Raw genomic sequence first — 12,201 nt, forward strand, 5'->3', positions numbered from 1 at the left:
CAGAAGTCTTTGTTGCTGTTTAGTCTTGCAGTCTTTTCCTAATTTGCCTCCTTTAGGTTATTGCAATTCTGAAACTGCAACTGTAACTAAAACTGTAAGTCTAAACATGGAAATAAATTAGGAAGAGACTCCTAATAATTAAGGTTTTTCAATTTTTGTGATGTATTTATGAAATTCCAATTCCTTGTTGTCTCCTCTTGATTCAAGGAGCTCTTTTACGAGGACCGACATTATCATGAGCACTGCTTCCGCTGTTTCCGTTGTGATCGCTCGTTGGCAGATGAGCCTTTCACCAGCCAGGATGATGCATTGCTCTGCAATGACTGCTACTGTAATGAGTTCTCCTCCAAGTGTGTAGCCTGTGACAAGATCGTCATGCCAGGTAAATGTGCAAGGCATTTGGGCCTAGCGAGATTTGGATGTTGAGATTTAAGACTTACTTTGTGCTCTCTAAATGACTCCAACTATAGTCTTGCGGTAGAGGTTAGAGAAGTAGGATTCTGGCTTGGCTCTCACCTTTCTGAACCATGAACTAGCTCAGCTTAAAATCCAGGAAGAGAGAGTTGATTAAAATGAAATAAAACAAAAGAGGGAGTGACTTGTGAAATATCTTGCACATAACGCATTTGACAGTGCCATATATTATAGTACTTCACTCAGCCACTAAGCATTAGTTTCACTGTACCACATTTTACTTTCCATGTAGTACACAAATTCAAATTTCAAGATAGATAGGCAAATTACTTTGGAAAATGATGACATGGCAAACTCCAGGAAGCCGGGACAAATGATTAGTATAAAGTAGCAGATCAAGCAGATATAAAAAGGTTTTTGAAAAAGAGGGAGACGAGAAAGATACAAAGGTGAGGGGGTCCTCGATTGAGCAGCAGCCAAGGCTGAATGTGACAGAGTAATTGCCAGTCTGCTTGACTTGTCTGTAAGCCAGATCCCTAGGGCTGGTGGGCTGCCAGCAGACTGATATAGAGAGATAAGCAAGTCAGTTCTTCCAGCACCCCTGTAGCAGTTTACACAACCCTCATAAAGGAGCAAATGATTCCAGGAAGAATAAGACATTTCCCTTTATTTCTACTGTAGGCAATCTTGATTTTAAGGAAGATCACACATTTGTATTACAAGTTACATGTTATGCTCAAACCTAGAGAAGAAAAATTGTTATAGGCTACAGGGTAATCAGAGGAAATTCTTGGAAACTCCTGGGTTTTAATAGTATACAATACTGCAAGCTCTTGAAGATCTCTGTATCATCAAAATTTCAGATGTACTTTGATTGGAATTCTAAATAGTGTTACCTCTCCTTAAATAAAATAACTAACAAGCCATATCTCCTTTCCATCATACATACACAAATATTGTACATCCTCAAATACAGACACAAACACACTAATCTTTGTTTAACAAGTAGATGCTAGGCTAACATGGTTTCTGTTGGTGAAAAAAGGAGAGAAGAAACGTTATACCAAGTATACCAAGTAAATGTATTTCTCAAAGATGATTTGGTTAAAAGATTGTTTTGATAAAACTGCTGCAATGCTCCAATTGCCAGAGATCATCACACAGGATGTTGTTTTGTTGTCTTTTCCCAGACAATTGTCATCTTGTTTTGTCACTCAGTGTATTCTGTTGGAAAGTCCTTTGACACGGATGGCATTTTTGTCGTTGTCACCATCCACAGTGACTGAGCATATTATTTAAGCTTTATTTTATAGTTTGATTACCAAGAATACATATATATAGGGACTACTTTGATGAAAAGACACGCTGAAAACTTAAAATGCATACTGTAGCACATAGTAGCATGTAGTGCAAGGACAAAATGTCTTGTAGGGCAAAGAGACAGTTCAGAGCAATAATAGAGGCTATGCATAGAGCTTACTGTAGGATTTGTTTCCCAGTGTAGTAGAGGTATTTCAGTGTAAGGACTTAAATTGGTTTGCATCTTACTGTATATTACACCAAATATTTCTCTTTAAATGCGATTCTAATCCAGTACTCGCATTTTTGTCAAATTTAGCAAATACCTCCTGGCCCGCTAGCTGTCCGTTCTCTGTGTGGACAGAAAAAATCTAGTGTGTAAATTGGAAACATATAAAGTGGCTCGAACCAAGCCACACAACACTATTCCAGTCATTGAAGCCATGATTTGTGTGTCGGGTAACATTACATTTCTTCACCACGGACATTGAGCTTACTTTCTAGTTCCCTAAGATATGCTGTTGTTGTGATGCTACCTATAGTAGCAGGAGAGTTGTGAGTATCGCTGTGTGGAGCTGGTTGCTGTGTTGTTGTTCGCTCTATATCATGATATTTGTCATGGTGTTGGATTTCTCCAGAATTGTATACCACACCGGTAAGCTTGTTGGCATGCTTGTGAAATTACCTTCAAAAATTGGATATATGTATTTTATTCTATTTGTCAAACAGACATACCTAACTGCTAATATTGTCCTCGGTGAGCCATTGTATTTCATGTAAGCTTATAACCTGGAGTGGTTTAGCATGGAATTTGTTTAGTTTTTGACTAGAGAACACCACAGAACACAACCTGAATCAGTGAAACATCAGCAATGTGCAGACAGCAGCAGTACAAAAAAGACTGCCCCACTCAAAACCACTGCGTCACCATAGAATAAACCCAGCAATATAATAACAAACTCAACAGCTAAGGAATAGAAGATGGATTGGTTGGGGACACAGAGGGGAAAAGGACATTATCCCATTCTGTAAGGCCTGCCGCCAGTTTCCAGCAGTAGGAAAGAAGTGTGGGGCCTGTGGTATTATGATTTAAAATAAAATAAATCTTAGTGAAACAAAATGAGCTTTATATGACTTCATGCAATTAATGTGTATTATTTCATAGGTCAATAAAATTACCACCAGAAGATGTTTAAAAGATTCATTCTACAGAACAACATTGTCCAAGATTATGAAGTCTCCTTCAGCTCTCTATCATTCTTTCCATCCTTCTTTCTCTATCTGTGCCTCCTGTCATCTCTCTTTCTCCCTGCTAGGTACGAGGAAGTTGGAGTATGCAGGAGCTACATGGCATGAGGGCTGTTTCCTCTGTCACAGCTGCGAACAGCCAATTGGCTCGAAGTCCTTCATCCCGGACAAGAATGAACACTACTGTGTGTCCTGCTATGAGGACAAGTTCGCGCCACGCTGCACACGCTGTAAAAAGGTCAGTAACGTTATTAATTAACTAGCAGAATTCTTAGTTAAATTCCCACTGACCCTCGCATGGTACTTAGTCAAAAAAAAAAATGCAAATGCATGCGAGACATAAGTGGGATTTATCCCAGGTCTGCATGAGCGTGCATAAGAATATATTTTAGAAGTGAATTAAAATAATCTTGACATAACCTTTGACCTGTCTCTTTTTCAGACCCTGGCTAAAGGTGGTGTGACCTATCGGGACGAGCCGTGGCATAAGGAGTGTTTTGTGTGCACCAGCTGTAAGACACAGCTGGCGGGTCAACACTTCACCTCCCGAGACGAAAACCCTTACTGCCTCAAGTGCTTTGGCAGCCTTTACGCCAAGAAGTGTGAGGCCTGCAGCAAACCAATCACAGGCAAGATTACATCACAATGTTCTACATGATAATACTGATTATGCTACTCCAGGTGTTACTTTTGATATTGGGATAGGGTTAAGAAATACCAAAAATAGTATAAATAAAATTGACTCAAGATCAGCAGCCAATTTCTGCATTTTACATTGTAAGCCACCTGGTTGAATTCTCTCAAACTCCTCTAGATTTAAGTAAATCACAGGAGTAAATGTGGTGTCAAATTCTTCTGTGCGCCAATCAGGACTTAGCAGGATTTGAATCCGAATCTGATCTAGTTGCTGGGTTGTTTGGTTAATGCCAATCAAGTCTGATCAAACCACAACTAAACAGCTCTGATGAAGCAGATTAACTTAGTTTTTGATAATATAAAGTAAATAATAAAATAATAAAAAGTAAATAATACATAAATATGTTTTTAACTTAGATGTGTGATTATTTAATAAATAAAGTGCTTGAAGTGGGCCGGAACGCACCAGTACACAGTACCGGCACCTCGACATTTTTCTCTTTGGCGTACCGGGACATTTTCTTGCGTACCGGGACTTCTCCCAAGCTGCTGGTACTCTCCTCCGCACTCTCTATATCAGGTTCTCTGGGCACTATGCGACACTCACCTTTTTCCGTTCTCGCCTGCCTGCTAATCTCTGTCAGAGATGAGGGAGAAGAGAAGCTTGGGTGGCTCTCAAGCAGCCGTGTGCAATTTTTTCAAGCACTGCATGAATATCATGAATAAGCCAAGTTTTCAGGGATCTCAAAGTCAATATGTATTGGACAAAGTTGTTTTTGTGAGTTGTTACGTTTTGAAGCAAGCATGATTTGCAACTTCAGTTTAATATCTGTCTCATTGCTCCTCTTGTCTTAGGTTTTGGAGGAGGAAAGTACATCTCATTTGAGGATCGCCAGTGGCATCAGCCATGCTTCACCTGCTCCCAGTGCTCAGTTTCACTGGTGGGCGCTGGCTTTTTCCCTGATGGTGAGAGGATCTTATGCCGCGACTGCAACAGCAACCTATAGAGTCATTTACCACATCCTCACCCTTCCCTTGACTTACCTTTTACCCTCCGTCACAGCATTTCAAGACACCCAAGTCATTGCCAAGGAAGGTAACACAGGCTAACAAATGCTGCCTCTCAGGTTGTTTTTATATAAAGAGATCAGTTCCTTGTGGTCCCTGTTTGGGTCTGATTTTCATCTAGGAGCTAGCGCGCAAAATGTTTTGATGCTGCATTGTTTGAATGAACCACCACAAAGATTTCCTCTTTAATCAGAAAGTTAATGATTTTGTGATAGTGTATGAGTGCCTTAAGAATAACATGACTTTTGTGTTATGTACTATTGAACCAAAAAAACGTCAAATGCTAGTCACTTGCTCTTCATATTTTATACAAAAAAGATGCCACTTCCAGAAGAGTTCTGACTTTAAAGAGAAGACCCAGAACACTGGTAAAATATAATATGTAAACCTTACAGTCTGTGTTTAAAAGTATGGTGGAGGTACTGTTAATGCTCTTATAACTGCAGTTTTAAGCATTTTAATGAAAATATTTCTGAAAGTAAAAACAAGAAGAACATTTTTACTTTGCTAATTATGCTTTCAGTGAGGTTGTCATTTTATGGTAGTTATGATCAATAAAGTCATATGCACTTTGTTTAAAATATTCTCTTGCTACCATGTTATGTGCACATAAAAACACAATTTCACAAAAATGGCACACAGTTCACTGTCACGTATCTGCTTTTGTTGAACTTTGCAATGACACTTATTTTTACATGAAGTTTCTTCTTATTTCTGTCTTTTTTATTTGTTGTAATTAATCTTTCTATCGCCGTGGCTCAAAGAACCAACATTTATAACCCAAGCCAAACTTAAATGCAATACTGTTGTGTATTGTATGCATGTTGTCATCTGCCATGATTTGCCTGATTTGTTGCTGTTAACACTTAGTATTTTGTTCTTTCATTGTCAGTTCATAACATGTAAAAATAAAAATACCTATATTTCAATATTTCAGCTTTGATGCTGGTGAGTCAGAGTTGGCAAATACATTTTAAGATGATGATGATGAAAATATGCCACTGAGGCTGTGACAGTATGAATTTACTGTAAAAGAACAAAAAGATGATAATTGATATAACTGATGCTACATGTTTAGCTTTGTTTGTGAAGTCCTATTAAATAAATGTACACTGACAGATCTTTGCTGGGCAGTTTTATATTCTATGTGTATTTGCGGTTATAGTGAAATATGCATTACTGGTTTATGAGATCATAGCTTTCTGTGGACTGTCTAAGCCAGAGAAAACCCTTCTGGTGTGTTTAAAAAAGTCTTTCTAGGAAAAATCTGTATGTGTGAGCGCGCAGAGGGGGAAGGCTATGAAAGTGTGCGACTGTGAGAATGTGGTTGAAAGAGAATCCATGCGTATGTAATAAAAGAGACAAAAAAAAGTGTTTGTGTGTATCCGTAGGTTTAATATATTTGTGTGTGTGTGCAAGAGAGACAGAGAGAGAGAGAGTAACATCTGTATATGTGTGTGTGCTTGAATGTGTGTATAGATATATATGCACTATTGTTTATGCTGAGTCGACGGTTTCATCGCCTTGATGAAGCACACATACACAGACCGCCAGATACACTCTCCTGTCGGCATGGGTGAAATGTCCTCCTCCCTGCCTCCAATTGAGATTTTTTCACCAAAAAAGGAAATGGAAAACTCATAGCTGCATGGGGGGGGGAGGGAAGGGGTGGGGGGTGGCTGACTGGTGGTGGAAGTGGGAGAGAAAATAGTGTGGGAGAGAGAGAGGAGAAAGAAAGATAGGGAGGATGTTCACATCTGGAGTTGCTCCATGGCACTTTCACTGGGGGGTCAGCTCCACACACGGCCCCCTTTGGATTTATTGGAAGGAGGAGGTGGCGGCTCGCAAGAAGGGTCAGAGGATCAGCTGTGGAGATGTTAACCGAATCAAATGGTACATGTACTTATTGATTTAACAAGTTGCCTCCTGTCTCATGGTCTTTATGATTTTCAGCAACAATATGCTCTCTCACACTCTTTCTTCTTGAATTTGTCCAATGTCTTTGTTATCACTGTCACCCAGAACTAAGTTTACCCAACAGAAGTTCCTGGAAAGCAGGACATGTCTGAGAAAGTATGGCCATTCATTTGAAGTGAGCAAACAGCTGCATAGCTGACTTCTCACACTCTCTTACTAGAGGTTGGTCACTTCACACAACACATGTAAGGCTTACAATGTTGCTGCTAGGCCTAACATTTCACTAATATGTCATCTCATGTCAATGCAACAATAAACAGTGACTTTTATTTAGGCTCTGAACAGGACAAGACTAACACAAGCAGACCTAGCCGGACTTCATCAGCTATAGTCTATAATCTATAGTTGAGATAACATGTTAGGCTGTCGGCCAGTAATGTAATTTACAATTTCACCAAAAAGATAATAAACACAGCTCAGCGTATTTTAATCAAAGCTGCACATATGAAAATTTATACTTTATTTAAAATAGAATTTGCAATATCAGCCTCTGCTGAAGGACACTTAGCTTCCTTATTGAGACTACAAGCGTAGCTTTGCATGCCTAACCTTTGTAAAATACACACTCAATCATAAACAGTAGCATGTTGTTGCTATTTAGCATCACAAGTTTTTACAGATTATGTTTCATACCATAGACTGCATATAAAGAAAATAAAAATAAAGTATTTAGATACATTCATACAGACACCATGTTAAAGGATTTTTGGGTTTAAGGTCAGGTCCAACATGTAATTACTACTTGTGGTCATTTGTGGACCAGTATTAGCATTGCCTGTTGCAGCATTTGATAAACAGAACAAACGAAACCTATACTTAATCAATATACAGTATTTTAATGCTTAAAGGAGCTAATGACGTTCAAGCCTCAATCCAAAATTTATTGACTATAGTAGAGAATAAATTTCCATTTACTTTCAATATTAGATTATAAACAAACATTTCTCTGTTCTTTACTACACCATGCACCACCAGGCCTTTAAAAATGACATAAATAAAATTATTACAGTTATAGAAGGACAGTACAGCATGAATCACTGCTCCTGAATAGGTACTTATAAGGTAGCGCCAACTAAAGTAGAGAAGTGATGGTGATAGAAATGTGTTAATACAGGCTCAGATCCCAAAGGTTTATAGAAAGTTGGCTCCATAAAAACAGCAGTGAGGGATGATTAGCACAGACCCCATCCATATCATTCCCAGATGTCTGCTCTGCCCGTTTTCACCCAGCTGAGTCACTTTTCAGCCTGAGATCAGAATCACTAAACACCGTTTCAGAGGGAGGTAAATCCCCAGAATGCAAGGTAAAAGTCATTAAAAAAATATCTGTAAAGTGCATTCAGTTTAACAATCTTGGCTCTCTAAGATGTTTTCAAATCTGGAGGATGAAAATACTTCCATTATTGTATGCATCTATCTATTTATGTCCATTCATTTTCAGCTGTCTTACATAACTAATCCGATTGGTATGTAATTTGAAATTATGTTATGTTTACATGTTTAGATTAAATTAAATAGATGTTTATATGTGGCAGAAACCGAATGCAATACCTGTTTGTGAAACAATTAAAGTGTTCCATAAAAGCTTTTTCAAGCAGCCTTCTGAAAACAAAAACAAATCAAATGTCCTTCAGTATGCATCAAACTGCGTTGAGCCTAATTGAACTGATGCCTGATGTGATATAAAGACAGACATCCTGCAGTTTGGCAGGAGCATATGAAGTGTGTCACTTTCAAACTGAAAATGTCAAGAAGCAACTGGGGTCACATGAAATCTATGCTGTGAGGAAATTGTGTGCAGGTATATTGGCAAGGGACACTGACAAGGCAGTAGCAGTAATGCCTCGTTAAAATTGGGATTAGTTTAAAATAACAGACAACAATAATAGAATTTGTGTTCTTTTCCTACCCTGGCAGTTTTATTGCACCTGCTACATGTCACAGCCCCCTGCTATGAGTCCTGCCCTGTGACAGCTGGTTAAGGAGTGAGTGTGTTTTTATTTATTTTTGCATTTGGGTGAGTTGTTTTTGTTCTCATTTTTCTTTCTTTCTTCCTTCTTTTTCTCCGCTAAAAGTAGTCTGGTGTTTGGGCAGCAAAAACTGGACAAAACCTCACCAAAATTGGCAGGTGGTTTGCAAATTCCAGCCACTACTCAGGCAAAAAAATGGCACTCATAGACCTCCAAGTGGCACTATGACAATGAACTTTACATTTTGGCAATTATCTCAAAAATGGCTTTGTTTAGAGTAAATCTCCTTTCATCATTTTAATCTCTGGATTCATCTGCATCTTTTCTTCAATGGTCTTCTGCTCTTAAAATGTCAAATTATGCGACTTTTTACCACTTTTCTCTAATACCTGTTTTTGCAAACTCTCCCGTACATCCTAGAGAGCTGAAATTTCAGCACATCCACTGATATGTGAGAAATGTTTGCCTTACTGAAACCTATGGTCAATTCAGAAGTCAGTCACTCTATATTTTTCAGAATGTGCTAATTCAAATAACATCTATATCTCCACAAGTCTTTCTTCAAACGCTACCAAAATCAACAGAGACATTCTATGGATGGCCGATACTGAGTGTTGCAAAGGGTTTTTGGATCGGTCAAACGGTGAGTCAACAGTGATATTCAGTATCTTGCCATAACTTGTACAGTATGCACAATAGGCTTTTTTGGCTCAGTTTTGGATCACACACCCAAAACCGGCAAAATGATGTGTGATTTTTGTCAGGATTTTCTCACCAACATCTTGACAGTTGTAAGCTTTTTAAGTTTAAAGTGACAAAACTATCCAGGTCTGGCACATGTGACATCACTACCTCAACTTGTGAGAAGGTGTGTGGTAACACCCTCTCACCAGTAGCTCAGTCAGTTAGGAACCTACTCTGGTTCAAATCCCCAGCTGACTGAGTCTGACTTGTTGACAATGTGGGTTTTTGGATCAGAGTGAGTTTAGGTTCTCTATTTTATTTGGATCCCATGACACTTTCTTCCAATTTTTCTCTGCTAAAAAGTGTTTGTGCAGCTTAAAATTTAAAACTCCTAAACACAAACTGTTGCAGGTGGGTTGAACAATTCACCCAGTAGTCTGGGTACATATAATGACACTCTGATCTCAAGGTGATGCTGTAAAAATCAAGTTTGCGTTTCCCCACTTATCTCAAAGACTAAATTCTGTTATCACTTTAATCTCTTGAAATCTGCATCTTAATCTCCTCTGAAAATGTCAAATGTTGCATTTTTCATGACTTGCTTGGATCCTGATCATTGCTGCTTGTGGCTATATTTGTTTTTGTCTGTGTTATTCTCTCTCTCTCTCTCTCTCTCCTTTCAGTGGAGTCTGTGGGTGTTACCTGGCTCTCTGGTGTTAGTGTCTTTCCTCACCTGCCACCAATCTCCAATCACAAACTTGACCCAGTTTTCAAATCAAGCTTCCTACAAGAGGAGAAATCAGACATCCAGTCCCTGCCGGTTCATTAAGATTACTTTGTATGTCTTGGCATTGTGGTCTAGCTCTGAAACTATTAGCTACCAGTGCTTTTAGTTGTCAGTTGTATTTCTTTTTTTTCCTGCCTGCTTCCCTAACCTACAATCTCCCTGTCTCCAAGATCTGCCAACCTGCTCACTCACTGCTCTCACTGAACTAAAACCTCTCACTCCAGCTTCTCTTCTGTCCAGCCTTGCCCTACCCCTTGCACTTCTGGATTCAAGCCCATAACTCCCTTCCTCCACTCTTCTGCCTGTTTTTCCCTGTTAACAATGTTGTTGAAAATAAATCACCTTAACTGTACCTGATGTTTCCAGTCTACTTCTGGGTTCCTACCTGAGTTCTGACACTAGGAGAGGACAACTTACTCTTACATATTTTGTAATTCTTATTAGTCTGTGAAGTTTTGTGACCTCTGGTAATTCCCAACATAGCTTTGCCCATTAGCAAACTGAGCAGGGCCTTCGTTACAGTAAGCAACAACCCCTGTGTGGATGTGTAGGGCCTTTGTAGCAGTTGGGGAGTACTGTGTCTAAATATGCTTTCTCTTGCAAACTTTTGTTCATTAATTTCACTACATTCTGGATACACCATTGTCTCAGTGCCAAACATCAAGGCAGACATAATGAGAGAAACTTGATCAAGCTTGAACCAGCGGTGTGAGTATTGCAGCAACTTGAGCTCACATCCTGTTTGATGTCTAGACAAGCACACTATTGCATGAATCAGTTATACAATGTTACTGTTTGCATCACAGCCTGCTGTATCCCAAGTACTGCAGGCAATACACCTCATTAGTTTCATTTATCAGGATGAGGTGATGGACATGAATTTGGTATGATTCCTTATACAGGGCAACGTTAAGCACTTGACATATTGTTTATTCATTTCATAATCATCCATTCACAGCATTTTTTTTAGTCCCACTGACTGTCTTCAGACACCTGGTGGAAAAATAATTATGTCAAGAGTGTAGCACCTGTTGATTACTGATTGGAAACACACTTGTGGTGAGTGATACGTGTGTGTGTGTGTGTGTGTGTGTGTGTGTGAGGTGTGCCATTTCAGCTTTTTGCTGCTTGAAGTCAATAGAATCAAAACATTGCTGTGAATTAATTATTTTCAAGACAACAATAATTTTAGTTGTTCATATCCTTGATGTGGTTTTGACAGGAGTTTGAACAGTTTGGGGAATTTCCTCCATAGTTTGAGGCAGCACCTCAAACTATGGTGTGCCTTTAGAGCTGTTGAAATAATTCCTCATTGAAGAGTCAAGTCGGGGGCAAGTAGACAAATTGCAGTTAACATTCAATATTTAAAATCTCAGTCATAATTTGACTGGTACAACAGCACTAAAAATACATCAACATCCACATCTCTCATCATCATTTTCATTCTATTTCACTCTAACAGTATATCTGGAGTTAATATTTAACAGCTCCTTTCCTGGTTCCTACCAGAGTTCATGCCTTTTATTTTGACTTTCCAACCTTGAGTGAAGTTAATGTTATATTAGTTAGTTAGTTATCTGTTTCTTGCAGATAGGTGAGCAAGGGCTGAGTAAGCATTCCTAAGACCATGTTAAATCACTGAAGATGACTCCAAGAAGAAACTACTTATCTGAACTCTTATACATTAGGGGTCCATTGGGAGCTCCATCAGCTGGTGTTTCATAAAACCTTTTTATCAATACACAATGAGTGTAACTGAGTATGTGAGTCTACAGCTCAGTTGTCAGCACAAAGCCAGTGAGGGGGGCAAGAGATTCCACTAGGCTTATGTTTTGTATGTGAGTCACTCTACGAGTGAGTGCAATAAAACATTGTAGAGACAAGTTTAACGTGGGAATTAAGTGTTGTTCTCTATGTTGTTAAAGGGATTACCTTCTGTCTCGCAATTAAATTGTCTCACTGAGATTTGATTTATTAAAAAAACTCAACAATCAGATATTTAGAGTCACCCTTTTGACCATACAGTGCATAATTACTGGTCAAAGTAGAAATACATTTAGAGTCTAAGGGGCAAGAGCTATGAATTTATTTAACAGGCAACAGAGGCAACCTATAGAC

The 12,201-nt window shown here is 38.8% G+C and overlaps 1 protein-coding gene across 1 annotated transcript in view; it reads left to right on the forward strand.

Annotated features, from left to right (window-relative positions):
• Nucleotides 1–5,787, forward strand: part of fhl3a (four and a half LIM domains 3a) — a 28,683-nt gene extending 22,896 nt beyond the window's left edge. Inside the window, exons 3-6 of the mRNA XM_038710862.1 lie at nt 208–382; nt 3,030–3,199; nt 3,404–3,590; nt 4,453–5,787. Of these exons, the coding sequence (XP_038566790.1) occupies nt 208–382; nt 3,030–3,199; nt 3,404–3,590; nt 4,453–4,604 (684 nt within the window). The 3' untranslated portion in view covers nt 4,605–5,787. The remainder of the gene's footprint in view (nt 1–207; nt 383–3,029; nt 3,200–3,403; nt 3,591–4,452) is intronic.
• The last annotated feature ends 6,414 nt before the right edge of the window (nt 5,788–12,201 follow it).

Source organism: Micropterus salmoides, unplaced genomic scaffold, assembly GCF_014851395.1.
Source record: "Micropterus salmoides isolate LMB-PRFRI ecotype aquatic unplaced genomic scaffold, ASM1485139v1 Ms_hic_scaffold_11, whole genome shotgun sequence".
Taxonomy (NCBI): domain Eukaryota; kingdom Metazoa; phylum Chordata; class Actinopteri; order Centrarchiformes; family Centrarchidae; genus Micropterus; species Micropterus salmoides.